The 21410-nt window shown below is 38.1% G+C and overlaps 1 protein-coding gene across 2 annotated transcripts in view; it reads right to left on the bottom strand.

Annotated features, from left to right (window-relative positions):
• Positions 1–1615: 1615 nt before the first annotated feature.
• The window catches only part of LOC127645030 (contactin-associated protein-like 2), a 60087-nt gene continuing 40292 nt past the window's right edge, over positions 1616–21410 (bottom strand). Inside the window, exons 11-25 of one of the 2 annotated variants that reach the window (XM_052128525.1) lie at positions 17844–17950; positions 17420–17539; positions 16017–16135; positions 15821–15905; positions 13814–13970; positions 13452–13579; positions 12463–12633; positions 12047–12265; positions 11622–11858; positions 9120–9347; positions 8212–8345; positions 8022–8115; positions 4546–4776; positions 3615–3689; positions 1616–3391 (exon numbers count right to left, since the gene is read on the bottom strand). In XM_052128525.1, the coding sequence (XP_051984485.1) occupies positions 3192–3391; positions 3615–3689; positions 4546–4776; positions 8022–8115; positions 8212–8345; positions 9120–9347; positions 11622–11858; positions 12047–12265; positions 12463–12633; positions 13452–13579; positions 13814–13970; positions 15821–15905; positions 16017–16135; positions 17420–17539; positions 17844–17950 (2305 nt within the window). In that variant the 3' untranslated portion in view covers positions 1616–3191. Of the gene's footprint in view, positions 3392–3614; positions 3690–4545; positions 4777–8021; positions 8116–8211; positions 8346–9119; positions 9348–11621; positions 11859–12046; positions 12266–12462; positions 12634–13451; positions 13580–13813; positions 13971–15820; positions 15906–16016; positions 16136–17419; positions 17540–17843; positions 17951–21410 lie in introns of those variants that run through there. The other variant, XR_007970760.1, reaches the window with a different exon arrangement.

Below are 21410 nucleotides of genomic sequence, written 5' to 3'. Positions count from 1 at the left end.
GGACTTTCCATAGACATAATGGTTTTTATACTGCACAAACTTTATATTCTATCCCCTAAACCTAACCCTACCCCTAAACCTAACCCTCACAGAAAACTTTCTGCATTTTTACATTTTCAAAAAACACAATTTAGTATGATTTATAAGCTGTTTTCCTCATGGGGACCGACAAAATGTCCCCACAAGGTCAAAAATTTCAGGTTTTACTATCCTTATGGGGACATTTGGTCCCCACAAAGTGATAAATACATGCTCACACACACACACACACACACACACACACACACACACACACACACACACTGTATAAATACCAAAAAGCAACCATGTATTTGAACATGAACTTTGTAGTTCATTGGAGTACTATATAATACCATGGTACATGAAGGTAATCATTAAGTTGCTACCAAAGTTTTATCATCTGATACCATAGTATCGTTAAAGTACTTTTTAATCAGGGTCAATATTAGAGTTGGATGTACATAAGAACAAAGTATTCAGAATTCAAAGCTTCTCATCTAAGAAATCACTGCTGACTACGCAGGTATTCAGAACTCAAGACAATCATAATAGATATAATTTTCATTTGATTAACGGTTTCTTAATTGTATTAAAGGAACATTAACAATCATAAACATAACGAATCATTAAAAGAGGACTGTGTGATGCAAACACAACTGTTTCATCACTTACAACCTAAAGATATTCTTGTCTGTTTAGTAACAAAAACAATCAAGTAGTTTACTTTGCAATGTGTTCATTATTGGAGATTCTTTACAACCCTTAAAATTAAATGATTTTCATGAACATTTCTAAACATGAAAAAAGTCACATGAAATAATTTTAAGACAAACCTTAAAGGGATAATTCACCCAAAAATGCAAATTCTCTCATCATTTACTCACCCCCATGCCATCCCAGATGTGTGTGACTTTTTTTCTTCAGCAGAACACAAATGAAGATTTTTTAAATAATTCCTCAGCTGTTTCCTTTCTATAAATGCAAGTAAATGGGTGCCAAAATTTGGAAGCGCCAAAAATAACATAAAGCAGCATTCAAATAATACATAAGACTCCAGTGGTTGAATCAATGTCTTCAGAAGCGATATGATAGGTGTGGGTGAGAAACAGATCAATATTTAAGTCCTTTATTACTATAAATTCTCCTCCCTGCTCAGTCAATTTTCACTTCATGCATATCACCACCTACTGGGAAGGGAGAAGAATTTCTAACAAAAAATAACTTAAATATTTATCTTTTTCTCACCCACACCTATCATATAACTTTTGAAGATATGGATTAAAACACTGCAGTCATGTGGTTTACTTTTATTATGGCTTTATGTGCTTTTTGAAGCATTAACATTTTGGCACCCATTCACTTGCATTGTATGAACCAACAGAGCTGAAATATTCTTTAAATAATCATATTTAATTTGTGTTCAGCAGAAGAAAGAAAGTCATACACATCTGGGATGGCATGTGGGTGAGTAAATGATGAGAGAATTTTCCTTTTTGGATGAACTATCCCTTTAATAAATATGTTAAGTAAGCCTGTACTCATTAATTATTGTGTTAATTTAAAAGATCAACAGACATATTAGTAATGCATAGAAACAATTGAAACAACTCAAAATGTACAGATGTTTAATAACTTTAAAAAGCAACAATACTTTAGTGCTTAAATACAAATCAGGTTTAAAATCTAGCTGATTAGGTTCAAGTAATACTCATGTTTATGAATCCATATGAGCAGATACGGGAAACTCATTGAGAAGACCCATTTTCCATCATGTAATTCAGACTTAGTTAAGAATTAAAAATTACTTAAAGCACAAACAATGAAGACAATAATGAAATGGTTTGCACATTCATTTGCTATTTGATGCTGCTATGACCAACCCCAAATTAGCAATGTATTAAACTGCAAACATATTAACATTTAAAGTAATAGTTCACCCAAAAATGAAAATTTGTGTTTACTCAAAACTGTGAAGCTCCAAAATGCACATATTACATTTTAAGCTCGATTACACTTCCAAGCACCATCTAGTGCTCTACACATGCGTCAAGCACTAGAAAGTGCAATCTCACCCAAAACCGATTGGATCGCTTCAGAAAACATGATTCACACCATTTGAGTCTTATGGATTATTTGATGCTGCCTTTACATGCTTTCTGGAGCTTTGGTCACCATTCACTTGCATTGTATGGACCAACAGAGCTGAGCTATTTTTCAAATAAATCTTAATTTGTATTCTGCAGAAAAAAGAAAGTCATACACATCTGGGATGGCATGAGGGTGAGTAAATGATGAGAGAATTTTCAGTTTTTGGGTGAACTGTTCCTTTAAGGGTCATCACATCTTTCATGAAATCCATGCTTTGACAGAAGCATGACTGAACCCTTGAGGCACATTAAAAGTAACTAATATTTTACAATATAACACATTGGAACAAAACTGCAATTTCTATCTAAAGCTTATGATTTTAAGAGCATTCATGTTAAGACATTAAAAGAGTTATAAAAAGCCCAACCATATGTGTAGAGGGGGCTCTAAAACGCCTTATGTTTTTCATAGAGATTAAACACGCACTTATGGAGAATCAAATAAATAACACTGAATTCAGATAATAACTATAAAGAACATTTACGACGACATACAAATGTGCTGCATTAAAGTTGATGAATGATTCAGGAATGCCACAGTCTGGTTTCCATGCTACAATATATTATTGTCCTGAAGATGCTGACAACAAAATGTTTAAATACAATCAAATGTCATTATCGGAAACATAATTATGCATTCTGTATGTTCCGTTTTGTGCTATTGGAGTATTTGGTGCATTCACGTTTGCCGGACACATATTTCCATGCCATTCCAGCATTGTCTGTTCCATTTGTTTACAGACAGTAATAATGTAATGATAAAAATGCTAAAAACTGTAGTCCATGGAATATGCCTGTCAAGTGTGAAGAATTTGATCTTATAGAAGTCCTTGTGCTGCAGTCACTTACAAACAAAATAATTACAGAAAAGACATGCCAGCCAGTGCACAGACGTGGTCCAATTGGACACTGCCAAGTGTTCATTTCACATAGGCTACCCAAAAGACTCAGAATGGGCACTTTGCCCAGATGTATCCTGTATGGTATCCATGTCAGAGAATAAAGCCCCTCCAAGGTGTGTGGCTAAATGAACCACTCCTTCTTGCTCTCGTCGATGGTCTCTGTGAAAGCAGGGTCATTCACAATAATGGCTTCATCAGCGCAGTCGGCAGACTCCGCCCCTTTCGCCTCATTGGTGTGATAAGAGCCCTTGTGACGGAACATGTGCCGAACCAGGAACACCAATGTGCAGAGGATGGTGAAAATGACCACTGCTATGATGCCTAAGTGAGGACGGAGATAGAAGAATGCTATTAAAATCACGTTAAGGCTAATTTAGAAATTCCTTAGATAGCTTCAGCTGAAGCATACACCATTGATTAACAACATCTGAGCTCTGAGAAAATCAATTTGTCTATAGAGAAAATGAATGGGTTTTCAGAAATTGTAATATACCCAGTGTGAATAATCTAAGAAATCTTTACAAACTAGAACAATAGATTTCACCTCCAATCATTGCAGAGTTTCTGTTGACACCATCACGGCTAAGTTGCTCATCATTGAATGGGAACTGGGCACCGGCTTGATAAAAAGAGAAAAACTGCGTGGCGTTAAATAATTTTCTATTTAAGTAACTCTAAACCTTTACAGATATGCAATAAAGAGAATAAGAACTCCTTTCATTTAATCTCTTGGCATTAATTTCAGAAGGTCAGTGGAACACTATCACAGATGTTATCTAGGCAGCAGATGAGTAAATCTTTGAATACATTCGGGGTGTTGTCTCAGTGCAAGTTAGTGGGTTGACGTTGGCAGAGGAGCAGATCTGAGATGAATCGTCTGCTCTTCTCGGCTGCCATATCTGCAGGCTTCAAATTCTATGGCTCAGTGGGTTGTACTGTTGCCTCACTGTGAGAAGGTCCCAGGTTCAAGTCCCAGCTCAACTGGGCTTTTCTGTGTGGAGTTTACTTGTCCTACCTGTGTTACTCCAGGTGCTCCAGTTTCCCATTAGAAAGTTAATTTGAGACTCTAAATTGCCTCATGAATGAGAGTGTGTATGTGTGTTGACCTGTGATGGACTGGCCACCTGTCCTGTTTCCTTGTCTTTAGCCCAAGACAGCTGGGATAGGCTCCAGCACATAGGACAAGCAGCTATAGAAGATAGATGGATGGATAAAGGTGCACTAGGTTGTCTTTTCCCCTTTAAAAAAATTGTAATTTTAAAAGATAGGTATAAAATCATTAGCACTCACATGAGACAAGGACTCGAGTCATATCAGTGACCTTATAAAAGCTTTATTCTGTCTATTTTTATGAGCTGTCCCTTTAAAAGGCTAGTCTAGAACATGAACTTTGAACTTGGCACGTCATGCTATATAAAAAAATGTGGGTGTCATGTTGAGGAGGTCTATGAAAACAGCATCATTATTTTGTTCACCTGAATCCGGGTGCCAGGGGTCAAATGCTGCAGACATGGGCGGTACTGTGAGTGGAGATGCCCCGCAATTGGACTCCACCAAAACTCCCTGTATGGAGGCTGTAGAGGGAATGCCTGTCCTCAAGGCGGCCTTCAGTGGAGCAATGCGGTTGAACTGCACTCTGGAGAGACAGCCCACGAAGCCTGGGGTGTTATAGCGCTCAATCAAGACTGGATCAATCTGTCCGGTCTCTGAAAAATAAAGATAACATCAGAAATTATCAATGCAACAGGATGGAGCAATTCATGAGCAAAACAGTCATTTGAGAGAGTGATCTGTTTCTTTGTGCAGTCTTTCTTTCACAATTACTAAAAACCTGGGTAGCTCAGTGGTAAAGATGCTGGCTACCACCCCTGGAGTTTGCTAGTTAGAATCCCAGGGTGTGCTGAGTAACTCCAGCCAGGTCTCATAAACAACCAAATTGGCCCAGTTGCTTGGGAAGCTAGAGTCACACGGGATAATCTCCTCGTGATCGCTATAATGTGGTTCGCTCTCGGTGGGGCACGTGGTGAGTTGTGTGTGGATGTTGCAGTGGATGTCATGACCTCCACACACACTATATCTCTGCGGTAATGCACTCAACAAGCCATGTGATAAGATGCATGGGTTGACGGTCTCAGACGTCGAGGCAGCAGAGATTTGTCCTCTGCCACCTGGATTGAGTTGAGTCACTACGCCACCAGGACTTAGAGCACATGGGGGATTGGGCATTCCAAATTGGGAGAAAAAAGAGGGGGTCCCTGACTCTTAATTGCAGGTTGGGGAGGAGGATGGTTGCAGGAAGTGTTGGTGTTTGTGAAGGTCAGAGCGGTGTGGGCTTTTCAAATCTACAGTAAAACACATTCAGGTCGTCAGCCAGTTGTTGATTCCCTACATTATTGGGGGATGGTGTCTTGTAGTCAGTTATGACTTTCAGGCCTCTCCACACTATTGCAAGGTCATTAGCTGAAAACCTGTTTTTAGCTTCTCAGAGTAACTTTTTAGCCACTCTAATCTATTTTGTCAGTGTGTTTCTGGCCTGATTGTACAAGATTTCATCCCCACTTCTGTAAGTATCCTCTTTGACCTGACAAAGCTGCCTGTACATTTTGCTGGTTTGTGATTGTTAAACATTAAATAAGTCCTAGTAGGAATGCACATATCATCACAGAAACTAATATATGATGTCGCAGTATATGTGAGCTCATCCAGCTTGGTGTCTGCAGCTTCAAAAATACTAATCAGTGCAGTCAAAGCAGGCTTATATTTCCAGCTCTTCTTCATTGGTCCATCTTTTTACAGTCTTTACTACAGGTTTAGCTGCTTTAAGTTTCTGCATTAAAGTCGAAAGTACATGAACCAGACAGTGATCAGAGGGTCCCAAAGCTGCTCTAGGGCTGGTCAAAATTGCCATGCAACAGAATAATAATCCACTGCTACTCAACGTTTATTGCAACTACATATTATCTCTCTCTCATCATACAAACGAACTAAGGAATGCCTGTGACACAAACCGTACTGGTCAGGGAAGGGTCTAGACAGGGCTTCATGCCAACTTTCTTCTATGTAGGCATGGGTTCTGGAACCAACATGTTCCAGAGAAATATTAGTTGTCTGGTTTAAAAATAGCCTATTGATGTCCCTCGCATCTGCATGCAAAATTACTTCTTAGACACACAGCCTGTTTTATTTATCTTTCAGCTATCAAAATCTCTATCAAAAGGTGTGGTGAAGCTGCGCACCAAATACAACCCACTGGACCGTTGTAGTGAAGCGGAGCAGTATGTGGAATGTATTTGCTTTTAAAATTTTTATAAAAAGACTGGCGATCCATTGTACAGGTTATTACATAACTCAGTTGTTTGAAGCGATGTGTAGGTAGGCAATAGGTATAATGTAGTAGGATGACCAGTCCGGAATTGGAAGCTTTTTTTTAATCTCATTTCACTTATTTGTCCATGGCTGTGTATCCCGTGGCACTAAGTACAATGCTAGTATCACTAAAGCAGTAGGCTACTTAATCTCTACAGTGCATTTCCCAAAAAGCAATCGGGTGTTGACTGCTGAAGACCACAGCTACAGGTAGAGAGACAAGACATTATAATTCTAGTTATGTTTATATGCTTATAATATAGCAGCCTAATATCTATAGCCCAATATATGTAGCCAGAGTAATTTCATAAATACACAAACATTTTCAGACATCAAAAAAAAAAAAAAATAATATATATATATATATATATATATATATATATATATATATATATATATATATATATATATATATATATATATATATATATATATATATATATATATATATATATATATATATGTATGTATATATATATATATATACATATACAACAGGGTATTATATACACAATGGATATTGATTTAATGGAAGACAGGTGAAAGCAATCAAGGACAGCTGGCAGCGATGAGGACGGGAATTATGGGAAATGTAGTCCGGGAGGAACAGATGACGGGGAGAAACACAAGGCAAACAACAGTGAATCATGATACATATATATATAGTCTTAAAAAGTCTCAAAAGTGTTACAAGAAAAAAGAAATCACGATCTAACGTGAATTTTCTTAATAAAAAATATGATCGTGCCTGATAACATGTGCATGTAAAATGGCTAGATATATCATTTTAGCTTAGTGTAAAGCTGACAATTTACACCAGGTTTATTTCTATTTCTTCTGCTTCAAACTTAAAACATACTTCTCTGTCTGCTCGTATGAATGTAACACATCATAAGAAAGTGTTTCACCGCTGTTCAAATGCACTTTAGATCACATCATTTATATGTATAAATGTTTTTCATCTGAAACGACTAAATATTAAATGAAACAAATGACAAATAAATTCAAAGTAATCTCTTCAGTAATTAAAATACTTTTTGAATGTAACTGTATTCTAATTACCAATTATTTAAATTGTAACTTTAGTGGAATACAGTTACTTATATTTTGTATTTTAAATACGTAATCCCGTTACATGTATTCTGTTAATCCCCAACCCTGTATATATATATATATATATATATATACATATGACTGAGCTTTATTTGTATTGATCGTATTGAATAAAGCATTAAAATATGTAATATTCATTAGGTACTGTATTTAAATGTATAAATCATTTCTTTATTAATTAAGGATTTATACCTTCTTAATTTTCTCATAAACAATTCTTTACTACAGGTTTTGCATTAAATGAAATATTTTTGCTAGGTATGGTTCAAAAGTTGATTACTAAGGATGATTTTTTTTTTAAACTACTTATAAATGAACGAATTAAACAAAATAATTTCCAAAAAAACACACATTATTATAATAGGACTATTATGATCGGAGACAAGTTAAAATGCCCCTGAAGGACTTCCTAATTGTCCAGCAGCAACACGTTATACCAATTAGTGCTCAAAATATTTAAATAAATGCTCACCAAAAACCTTTCCTAAGAAAATGGTCTTCACAAGGTTAAACTCAATGTCTGAGGCCTCGGGAAGCATGTAGCTTACTGTGGGATAATGATCCAGCTGCAACACACATTGAGACACAGAAATCAACATCCTCTCAGATCACAGAGCAGATATATAATACAGGGAAGTGAAATGCATTTCAGAAAGCTGTACCTGCAGCTGAATGAGTCTGTCATGCCGTGTGATGTTGACGTTATGGGGCTGTCCGTTAGCCATGTTACGATTGTTCAGACTGATGGTGAATGGCTCCCTCAATCCTCCCAGATTATAGCGGATCTGCAGACTGCCTGAGAGAAAACACAAAAGACATTCAGAGGAAACAGTTTCTAGACATTCACTCTCCATGCAAAATTTAAAGCTGTTGTAAAATAGCTGAAATGCACACCACACTCATCAGATGCTGTATATTAATGTTCAAATTGCCTGCCAGCTGCTTAGCAACATGCCATAACCACTGTAATATCACTCTCTATATAAAACACCTTAAAGGGGATAGATCACCCAAAAATTAAAATTCTCAAATTTTTTACTCTCTCTCTTTCCTTGCATTTGTCCCATGTAGGTGCAGGGTCCGCTTCATGATAGTCTAGAATTTGATTTGGCACATGTTTTACACCTGATGCCCAATCTCCAGTGGCTGGTGGACTCTCATGGGGCAATTTAGAGTCTCCAATTCACTTAACGTTAACTTAACTACTGGGGGAAACCAGTGTACCCAGAGGAAACCCACCCAAACACAGGGAGAACATGCAAACTCCACACAGAATGTCCCTAGTTGAGCCAGGACTCAAACCCAGGACCTTCTTGCTGTGAGGCAACAGTGCTAACCACTAAGCCACCGTACCACCCAATTAAATTGCACTTAATCCAGCCTATTTACGCATCGCACATGCAATTTCACCAAACCTACACGTGCATAGACTTAACCGAAAATACCAAAATATCATGGCAATGCTCACTGACTTTGCGCTTATGACTTATGGCATAGCGCTGCGCTTATGCTAGCACTCATAAAATAGGGGCCAAGAGATTAATGTCTAAATAAATCAAACACATCTCACCATTGTGTCGCATCACCACAGCCATATAGTCCAGTGTCTTGGAGCTGATGTAGATGAGGACAGAGGGTGTGTGAGAAGTACTGAAGCTAAAGCTCAGCTCCTCACGAGTCAAATTACCCACAGTACTCAGAACTCCAGAACCACCTTCTTTTACTGCAGGAAATGAGCTGCTCTCTGACATCAGGTCATAGCGCACCAGCGTTCCACTCTCAAAGTACCCCCCTACATCTAGAACAGAGACAGAAGAAGGCAAGAAAGTCATTACATTTTGCCATAAAGACTTCAAGTGATCTCACCTGGTTTAGATTTCTAAATACATTTGTCATTAGGAATGTCTTTCTCCATAATTTACAGATAAATGAGAATACGGCAACAGTATTGTTATAGAAATCACTCTGAACACAATAAAACTTTTAAAGGCATTAAATAAATTCATTTACATGTTACAAAGTAATGACATAATTAAGGCTGCCAATTGATTAAAATCTGTAATCAAATTAATTGGTGATTAGATAGGGTTGCCATAAGCAGTAAATATGGTGATTAATCAAATTAATCGCAGTTAATCGCATATATAAATACTTGCTGAGAAAGGCCCCCAAATATCAATAATTCAATGTATAATGATGAAATGCTTATAAATAGTTATATTGATATAATTATAAATATAGTATATACACATATAAATATATTATAAATATACTAATTCATATAATTAAAATGCTTTACGCTATTTTGGCAGATGAGTAAAGCAGTGATAAGACAATACAAAAATGTGGAATTTTGCAATTGAATTCATCAATCTACACATCAATGTACACATGCATCAGACAGATGCTTTCAGAGCGTCTCACTTTGGTTGCCTCGCATCAAAAACACAGTGTTTTTAGGTTGCTGTGTCAAGTTAAACGCAGTTTGAAACTTAAAAAAACACGTCTCGACCCTCGAGATCCCAGCATTCAGAATTGCACCCTGTCCAGCTGTTTGAACGCAAGAATGCGTCCTCATCAAGCAAGACTGAGTGTCGTTTATTGTCTGTACAGCTGCGTGTTGGAGTACCGCTTACTGCCCCCTGCTGAAAATTTGGTATTTCAAGCTCGATTTGCTTTGATGGTAGGAATATTCAAACTCTATTTAGCAGGTCTGTTCACTCAGCAGCCATCTTTGGAATGCTCGTGGGCAGGCTGGGCAGCTATTTTCAATGTAAAGAAGCAACATACTAGTATAGCTCCGATCTTCTTGAATGGGGAAAGACCGAAATCTCCAAAACGGTTGGTCAAGATTACAATCAAAGAACATATTTCAAATCAGCAGTAAAATCTGACAATTTTTTACCCAATTGTTCAGCTAATGCACATGCACGTTCTCGAGAGGATTTTAGCCAGCAGGTGGTGACAAAATAAACTTTTTATGTGTTATGAGCCAGTTCAGTTGACGCTCATTTGAGTCAGCGCTGTCAGTCAGAGAGCAGTTTCTTTGAAGTCATTGTCAGTCACTTCTTGATCACTCGGATTACTACTACAGTACAGCTGGGAAACAGAGGTAAACTAACAACTTCAGCAATAAGCCTTACCACAGCTGAGAGACACAACAGACAGAGTAATCATGCTTACATGATATAGGAGATGTTTAGAGGAGATGTAAACATTCAACATGGCAGAGGAGAACACGGTTTCTATACTCTGCTTGGACGGCTATTTTTACACAAAGGAAACAGGATGTATTTGACCAAATTTACATTATCTTCAGCAAGCTGACTTACACTACAGCTAAGGAATAGAGTTAAACAGCATCAGCTTTACTGTTAATCTCTGATTGTGTGTCCCGACAGACACAGGTAGTCTGCATTTTTCGGAAAAACATCCTTTTTTTACGCGATTTTAATTATGGAGACACAAAAAAATGTCCTCATAAACCACATTTATAGCATAATACCTTGTAATTACCAATTTTTAATGTAAAACATGCCCTTGTAAACCACACAAACCTGCCCACACATACACACACACCCTTGTTTCTCCAATGTTCTAGTAAGAAACATTCCAAGTGGACATTACTTGTTCTAAAGCGCCATTTCCGAATTTGTAACGGAGGCTTGGGCGCATCTTTTGAACTAGCATTGGCAGATCCTGATCCGTGGTGTAAGATAGTAGTTCCCTGCACATGTGCATTTTTTGTGACATTCCTTAGTTTATCCTCATAATTTTTTCTACTTGTTTGCTGAACTGTTCAACTGTTTTACTGTATATATAAAAGCAATGGCACACTCACAACCACTGTGATTCACTCACTGTGATTAACTGTGGCACTCTGCCTGCTACCGATATAGGACACAGCCATGCTGATATAGGCCAATTTTGTTATGCATTTTTTTTTTTTATCACACTGCATATATACAGTACACACTTTTTTTCCATTCATTATTTCAAACGTATCAACATGGACTGTAAACTGAACTGGACAGTGATGCATCAACAGTATTTACAACAAGAAGGTCCTTACCATCATTGCAGAATGGTCCGTCGAAGGCAGTCAGACTGCAGTCGCAGGAGTATCCGTTGTATTTCTCAACACATTTCCCTCCATTCTGGCACAGCATGCCATAACTGGCGCATTGACCCGAGCAGCCCGGCTTCACCCCTGGTGTGACCTTTGCCCTCTCCTCTAGGTCAAGGGTCACCCCACTGACCTTCAGGGAACGAATGCAACCCAGAAAACCTCTCTGTCCCCCTGACGCACCTGTAATGTATAAAAACAGATGTACCTTGGTATTATTTTGCCATTAAAAAAAAAAAACACACAACAAAACCTGTACCCTTATATAGTCTGTAAAGAATTTTAAGAAGAAGAAAATGGTAATGTGACATCTGTTTGCTGGAATAAGTAGAAAAACTCTACTTCTGGAAAATACCTGCTGGAGATCTTACCTACAAACAGCTGACTGAAGAGCTGCAGGCGGGTGTGGCCCTGAGGCGGAGCTGGACGCACATCTCTATGCATCTTATCCAATCGCAAAACAGCCTCATTAATGTTCCGTTCCACCTCCACCCTGTGCCACTGGTCATCATTGAGTGGTGTTGATGAGCGTACGGTCAACTCCACCGGTCCGTTTCCCACATCAAAAGAGAACGACACCACTGTGGAAGCTGCGGGAAGATAACTGTGATTCACTTTCTCTGGATGACAAGACAAAAATTCAAAACTCAGGTCATCACAATCTCAAGACGCACTCATCATGCTTATGGCAACCCTATCTAAGATGACGTGAAACAAATAAATCTCGTACACTACTGTACATGTTAGATTTACAAACAAGTAAAGATTTGTAGCACAAACATCTCACAATTCAGTTCCAAACGAATAAAATCTGGATTGCCCAGATTTTCCAGAAAGACACCATGCGAAGATGAAGTCTTGAAGTAGAAGGAGATGTCAGCACTGGTCTTGCCTTGGATGGTGGGGAAATGCAGATAAGATGCAGGTGTGTTGAAGGATGCTGCATTCCAGTAGTGGCCTATAAAACAAACAAACAAACAAATAGCATGACTTTATTTAGCGCTGTATCTGCATGTTGGAGTTAGCATGTAGGAAATGTTACTGGGTGAACATAGGGTACTAGAAGAAGATCAACCAATCAGATTTTGTTGGTTAAACAACAATCTAATCAACCAATTATTTCCATTGGATTTAATGGAAAGGTTAAGGGTAGGAATGGGGATATGCGTGCTCAATAGGAATTTGTTTCAGGACCAACAAAGGACGTTCATATCCAGAAACATGCTCTACTAGGCTAAATCATGTTGTACGTTGAAGCTAATATATTAAGCTTCAGCCCAATCATGCAGATTTGCTCTGTATAAGATCAGGAAATTCAGACCCTTCCTATCTGAACATGCTACTCAACTCCTTGTGCAGGCTCTTGTTATATCTAGACTGGACTACTGCAATATCCTTCAGGCAGGACTTCCTGCATGTAGAGACAAACCTCTGCAGCTGATCCAGAACGGGGCAGCCAGCTTGGTCTTCAACGAGCCCAAGAGAGCGCACGTCACGCCTCTCCACATTGAACTTCACTGGTTGACAATGATTGCTGGGATCAATTTCAAAGCCAAATTCTCCCCATACAGCTGATTCTCTAGCCACGTTCAAGAAAAATCTAAAAACGCACCTCTTTTGCGAATGCTTGACCGTCTTGACCCTATCTAATGAATTAATTTGCTCTTATTACTGCCTCCTTAGAATGAATCGCTTCGGTTGTATTCCAAGTCGCTCTGGATAAAAGTGTCTGCTAAATTAATAAACGTAAATACATTTGAGAACATGAACTCTTACGATCTCCTTGACATCGTAGAGGCCCAACAGTGAGTTTGGCTTCAGATCCGGAGCGGTGTGTGTCCCCAACAACCACCCGAATGACAGGCAGATGATCCTTGTACATTAACAGACCTGCATCCTCTTTCCTGGAGAAACAGCAATCAAAGAAATAATCATTGACCACAAGGGGGCAACATAACATTTTGCAATGCAGTAGATAGCATTTTCAAAACTTCATTTAACTGTAAAATGCTTCCCGAATTAATAGACGAGTGGCTTTTTGTCTTGCAATAGTAAGCCATATAACATCTACTGTTCGTTCCAGTTGCAAGTTTCCTGCTTGTTTATTTCACAACAACTAGCAAAGAATGAGATCTTACCATTGTCTCAGGTCTGCATCGCAGTTGCAGTAGTACTTTGGGTCTGTGCAGTTGCGTTCAATGCCACAAGCGCATTTCTGTACGCCTGGTCCTGAGCCGCCCCAGTAGAAGTGCTTCTCATTGCCCCTGCCGACCCACCAAGTGGATGGAGAACCATCTAAGACAGACAGAGAAGCAAAGAAAATGAAACATGACAAACACTGATGAACGAGAAATTGAAATAAATAAAGACTAACCATTTATTCATTCCAACCCATCATTATTTTCCCAAAGTTAAGAAAAACCACAAAGAAGACCTCTTTCTGTTTCTCCTAGGCACCAATGAGATGAAACAGACTTCTGTTTAAGTGCCCTGTTTCTCAGATTTTTCTCCCGAGAACGAAACCCCAGTAATCTCATATGTGTCTCCCTGGAGATTCAGAAGAGATCTAAACAAAGTTTCAAATTGTGCTAAGATTTGCCATAAAACCAAAGTAATCTCAGGTAAAAGATCTGAGACAAAGTTGATCCTTAAACTTCATTAAAGAATAGTTCATCCCAAAATTCTCTCATCATTTACTTACCCTCTTGCCATCCCATGTGTATGAATTTCTTTCTTCTGCAGAATACAAATGAATAATTTTTTGTTAGAAGAACAGTTCAGCTCTGTAGGTCCATGTGCAAGTGAATGGTGACCAAAACATTGATGCTCAAAAAGCACATAAAGGCAGCATATAAGCAATCCATACAACGCCAGTGGTTTAAACCATGTATTCTTGGGTGTGAACAGACCGTTTTACTCATTTTATACTGTGTATCTCGCAATTGCAGTCTCTAGGCTGGACATTCTTGGGATTCGGTAATATTTCAGTTCCCCAGACTTGGTGGTGGAAGTGGTGGTTCACTAAAATTAAATGTTAAAAGCTTTTTACAAGATGTTGATATGTCCATTATAATGAATTAAAAGAATTAAAGCATTAAACTAATCTTTATCTTTAGAGCATTTTTTAATGTCCCACAGGCACTTCAGGGGGCTGGGTAGTTCAGCAAGTATAGACACTGACTACCACACTTGCAGTGGCAAGCTCGAATCCAGGGTGTGCTGAGTGACTTCATTCAGGGTTCCTAAGCAACAAAATTGGTGCGGTTACTAGGGATTGTAGAGTCAGATGGTGTATCCTCCTTGTGGTCGCTATAATGTGGTTCTCGCTCTCGGTGGGGCGCGTGGTGAGTTGTGCGTGGATGCCACAGAGAATAGCATGAAGCCTCCACAAGCGCTACGTCTCCGTGGTAATGCTCTCAACAAGCCACGTGATTAGATGCATGGATTGACGGTCTCAGATGTGGAGGCAAATGAGATTAGTCCTCTGCAACCCAAATTGAGGCAAGTAAATACACCACCATGAGGACTTAGAGAAATATGATTTGTTGGAGGTTTAATATGTGCTTAGTGTTGTGGAGTATTCAGACAATTAAACAAATGTAGTTAAAAAGTTAATTAGTAGTTAATTACAAGTTGAAGATCAACACTTCCTAGTGCTTGGCGCATGCACAGAGTGCTAGATGGTGCTAGGAAGAGTAATCGAGCTTGAAATCATGATCGCCAAGGGCACTGTTTATAGTGAAAAAGGAGTCATATTTTGGTCTGTTCCCACCCAAAACAGACTGAATTGCTTCAGAAGACGTGAATTAAACCACTGGAGTCTTATGGATTACATTCATGCTGCCATTATGTGCTTTTTGGATATTCAAAGTTTTAGTCACCATTCACTTGCATTGTATGGACCTACAGAGCTGCAATATTCTTCTATAAATCTTCATTTGTGTTCAGCAGAAAAACGCACACATCTGGGATGGCATGAGGGCTATGATGAGAGAATTTTCATTTTGGGTGAACTATTCCTTTAAGTATTATGAGCATGAAAGAGCAACCTCTGTGTTATAAAATGTTCCTTTAGGAAGCTAAAACATAATCAATCACTGAATGTAACAATAGTACAGCCAGTAAAAGCTGCCACATCTGTTTACCTGGTGAGTGGAGCAGATGGGATTTGTAACACGTGTAGGCCACACGCTGCTCACAGAGCGCTGCACTGCTGATGACTGCATTCACCTGCAAAAACCACACCGTTACAACAGCAGTTCTGCAGGTGAGCTGATCGGCAACTGCAGCGTCTGTTGGTCAGATGTAATGTTCTCTATTAACAGTGTTTTTAACGGTCACCTGCTCAGCAGACATGCTGTAGTTGAGTGTGAGCACAGTCTTGTCTTCTGGACTCGAGCCCGCTGTCACTGAACTCTGAGCTGGCAAATCATTCACAATGGTTGTCCACACCTTGTCTTCTGAAATATACATCATTTGCATGAGTACCAGTTAGTGAGTATTCAGTTGTTGTTGTTTTTGTTACTGGAATTATAGGGGTTTGATAGATCAGTGTTAACATAAATAGGCAATGTTGACACTGGCAGAGATGGACAAATCTTGTATGGTATAAAACTATAAGCAACACGTTTACTTTGGTGAAAATATTGGATGTATTCTTATATTACTTCATGGAGTCATTTTCAACTTCGGCAACTTTTAGCACTGTGGATTTCTACAAAGTCTTGTTAAAAAAATATTTCACACTCTCACTAGTTTATTTAATTTGTCTAATAACAATATTCAACACTGTATGTATATGCATCACAAGAGATTTATGTAATTCTGCATTGTGTTCAATAGAATTCTGTGGTGGAAATGACATTTTTTATGTCTTTGAATTGAAATGTCTGACTTCGTTGTCTTGCTAAGGCTAATTTGATAGCAAACATTTCTGTATCCTAAATAAAAACAATTATTATATATATTTTTACAAGTTTTTATCAACAGTAAATGTTTCGAAATACATCAATTTACATATGTTGCCCGAAAAAATGAAACATGTGCTTTGATTCTGAAGGAAACAACATTTTTTGCCTAATTGACCAAAATACTGTATGTATAATTACTATATATACATGCACAGTTAATCCATATACAAGGAAAACATTATTAGAGGTAAAAAGTATATTTCTCAGTTGTTTCCATGTCTTCACTGAATTATTGTTAGATATTTTTGTGGATTTTTTCTCCCCAATTTGACATGCCCAATTCCCAATGCGCTCTAAGTCCTCGTGGTGGTTTAGTGACTCGCCTCAATCTGGGTGGCGGAGGACAAATCTCAGTTGCGTCTGCGTCTGAGACCGCCAATCCGTGCATCTCATCATGTGGCTTGTTGAGCGCGTTACCATCCATGCACAACTCACCACGCACCCCACAGAGAGTGAACCACATTATAGTGACCATGAGGAGATTACCCCATGTGACTCTACGCACCCTAGCAACCGGGCCAATTTGGTTGCTTAGGAAGCCAGACTGGAGTCACTCAGCACACTCAGTTTTCCAGGTTGTTTGTTTCTCTTGTGAGAACTGGCAACACTGCAATTGGTATTTCACCCACCCCTTAGCGTCATTAGGAGAAGTTTCCCTTTTGGTGATATCAGCCTAATCCAGTTGGATACAGACACAGAATAAACACCAGGGTATTCACTCACTGTATTATGTTTACATCATTATAATTTCCACATTTCTTTGTTAGTTCTGACCCGTCATATTGCAGGCCACTTTGAATGGCTCGAGGGGTCCGCTGCCATCTGGATCGATCCAGTACTTGCCTGAGCCCCTGCCCAAGTGTTTATACTCCTCACAGGACTGCTCGTACACAGCTGCAGAAACACACAGTGTAAGCATCAAATCAGCCACCACTGCAGGAAAACCTACAGTGCTTTATCTATGTGTACCAGTCAGTTCAATCCCTGAAGCATAGAAGGTTTCTAACTGGGAACTGTTTTTTAAGAGCACACTATTAAAAATCACACTGGAGTTTATCGCACACTTTCATCTATTGATCTAAGTTTACTTCCTTTTGGTCAACAAACCAGCATCAGTATCAGAGAAGTATCAGAACCACAAACCAAACCCTATTAAGTTGTAATAAATGTTGGATAACATGTATTGTAAATGGCTTACAGTTGTGGCAGGTGGCACCAGAGTATCCAGTACCATCACAGGCACATTTAAACATGTCTCCAGTTTGAGAGCACTTGCCTCCATGTTCACAATGGTTTGGCACACACCTGAGAAAGAGATCAGGATGAAATTCTTAAAGTTCTTTAATAAATGAAATGACATTACAACAGTTTTTTTGGTCAGCCCCTGATTGGGTGAATTTGATGAAACCTGTCAATAAGTTGTCCAGGTCACATTTCACCCCATATCAAAAGGAAATCAAAATGGCATAATGCCTAAAGACAATAAAGCCTACTTTAAGATGTTTTTGCATTGTGACATTGCATCATGACAATTAAAGTACCACATTTTATTTAAATATTTTATTCAGTATATATGACTTTATTTCTATATATTATTTTAACAAATAAAATTTATTATTTAATTTATATACTGTCCACAAGTTGGTGTATGTGTTGGTGCATGTGTTGGTGCATGTGTTGATGCATGTGTTGGTGCATGTGTTGGTGCATGTGTTGGTGCATGTGTTGGTGCATGTGTTGGTGCATGTGTTGGTGCATGTGTTGGGTGCATGTGTTGGTGCATGTGTTGGGTGCATGTGTTGGGTGCATGTGTTGGTGCATGTGTTGGTGCATGTGTTGGTGCATGTGTTGGTTCATGTGTTGATGCATGTGTTGGGTGCATGTGTTGGGTGCATGTGTTGGTGCATGTGTTGGTGCATGTGTTGGGTGCATGTGTTGGGTGCATGTGTTGGTGCATGTGTTGGTGCATGTGTTGGTGCATGTGTTGGTTCATGTGTTGGGTGCATGTGTTGGGTGCATGTGTTGGGTGCATGTGTTGGGTGCATGTGTTGGGTGCATGTGTTGGTGCATGTGTTGGTGCATGTGTTGGTGCATGTGTTGGGTGCATGTGTTGGTGCATGTGTTGATGCAAATGTTGATGCAAGTGTTGGTGCATGTGTTGGTGCATGTGTTGATGCATGTGTTGGTGCATGTGTTGATGCAAATGTTGATGCAAGTGTTGGTGCATGTGTTGGGTGCATGTGTTGATGCATGTGTTGGTGCATGTGTTGGTGCATGTGTTGGTGCATGTGTTGGTGCATGTGTTGGTGCATGTGTTGATGCAAATGTTGATGCATGTGTTGATGCATGTGTTGGTGCATGTGTTGATGCATGTGTTAATGCATGTGTTGGTGCATGTGTTGATGCATGGATGGAGTTGGGAATGACCTTCCCAACTCCATCCATGAAGCTGACTTAATTTTTGTCTTAAAAAAGGTTAAAAATCACATCTCATCAATAACCAGTCACTAAAAATGATTGCTTGTTACACTTTAATCTGTCTTGAATACTATTCTGATGCTAGTGAAACTTGTAATACGGCACTTTTCGAACCCCTGTCTCCTTAAGACAATTCCCTTACAATGCATTCCTCATTTGTAAGTCGCTTTGGATAAAAGCGTCTACCAAATGAATAAATGTAAATGTAGCTGTCCTTATGACGACTCTCCATAGACATAATGACTTGAATACTGTACGAACTATAGATTTTATCCCCCAAACCTAACACAACCCCTAAAAACACCTGTTTTTTTTAAGCTATTTAAATTATGGGGACACTAGAAATGTCCTCATAAACCAAATTTATAGCATAATACACTTGTAATTACCAGTCTGTAACCTAAAAACTTTCCTTGTAAACTACCAAACCTGCCCACACACACACACACATTGTATATATAAACTGTATTCTTATATTCTATTTATAATTTGTGTTAATATTGTTTTTAGTTATTTAAATGAATTGAATTATTTATAATTATTAATCAATAATTAAGTGAGAGTAATTTAGAATAATTAATAGCTGTATTTAAATTATTATTAATAATTAATAATAATTAGATTATTTATATATATATATATATCATTATTTGTATTTAAATGGTTATTTTTACATAATTTAAAAATAATGTTACAATTGTAAATTATTTATAAAATTATACAATTATAATTATACAATTAATATCATGGTAAAACATGTTATGCTGACTTTAATTTATGATGATAATTTGAATATAATGACTCACCTTTGAGAAAAAGGTAAATAATAAAAAGAAAAACAAAAGTAAAACATCTAACGGAATTTGGGTGGAAAATGTGTGCTTAATAGTCATGCAAATACTGCCACAATGCAAAAAACCTTGGTTTCAAATGGTCACAAAAATAGATTGAATTTTCTTTATGCATACAATTCTAAGACATCCTCACCAGTATAATTGGCCTCATTACCCTGTTTTGATAATCTCTGGGAAACCAGAGACATGTGCTGCTGCAAAGCCTTTTTACAGAGCATCTGCTGCTTCGATTTATGTAGCAATGTTTTCTGTATTGTCCCTGTCAAATTAACCAGTAGCTCTGTAAATCCTCATGTCTGCAGCACTCAAATCCAGTTTGTAGAAGTATCAGATTAGTGAAAAGGTTCCCCCTGATCATGCATGTTAACACAGTCGGCCTGATTAAAAGAGGCCAGGACACCTGACGGAGCTTTGAGGAACTCCTGATGAAGTGATTGAGATGTGGCTTACGTGACCTCCTTAAAACAGCTTCACAGCTCTGAAAGTCCATAGATCACTAATAAAACAATCAATGCCATGATTCGGGGAACAGCACTGACTTTCTATGAATGACTCTTTTGGAGAACACAGCAAAAGCATTGATAAGATCACAACATAGTGTTCAAAGGCAAACACCTGCTCTTCATTCATTTTAGAGTCATTTTACATGGGTTAATGAATGAATATGGATGTGCACAGGGACTTGTCTTTAGTGCAAAGGGATTGACATTTTGTACACTGACTTTACCATATTAAAGAGCAGCACTGTTTGGAGAGTGCATGCTTAGTTTTACAAAGCAGGATATTTATTCACAACCAGTCAAAAGTATTTAGAATGTCATCAAAACTACAAAATAACATAAAGGAATGTACAGTATGGGAATTATGGAGTGATCAAAAATGGCCATATGTACATACAGTATACAATATACATAAACATATACAGTATCTTACATACAAAACTATCTTATAATCAGGTATGTTAACATGTTTTTAGTGTGATCAAATCTGAAATTTACAGTTGTTACAGCGTTCACCAGATTACAAGGTTTACCAGTGCTGCATCGTCATGACAACAAAGTTGTAATATTAGATATAACTTTACACAAATGAGGTCAGTAAACTATTTTATCAGACTAAAATCATATTGACACATATAATGTGTACGTCTTGTGGTTATACTTTTAAAATTCTGTGTCAAACTATGTAACCATGATTTGGTAACACTTTACAATACGGGTGCATTAATAAGCATTAGTTCATACTTAACTAATGCTCAGATAATACTGAGTTAATGTATGACTCATGATTACCTAAGCCATTCATTAATGATTGCCACATCAGCAACTAATAAAGAGTATGTTTGATTAATATATTAAGTCATATATGAATTGCTATTAATTAAATATGCCATGGTGGATTATTTCCCTATAATAACAATTTATAAGTGTGTT

This window comes from Xyrauchen texanus, chromosome 6 (assembly GCF_025860055.1).
Source record: "Xyrauchen texanus isolate HMW12.3.18 chromosome 6, RBS_HiC_50CHRs, whole genome shotgun sequence".
NCBI lineage: Eukaryota > Metazoa > Chordata > Actinopteri > Cypriniformes > Catostomidae > Xyrauchen > Xyrauchen texanus.
This window is presented reverse-complemented; position numbering and strand designations above follow the sequence as displayed.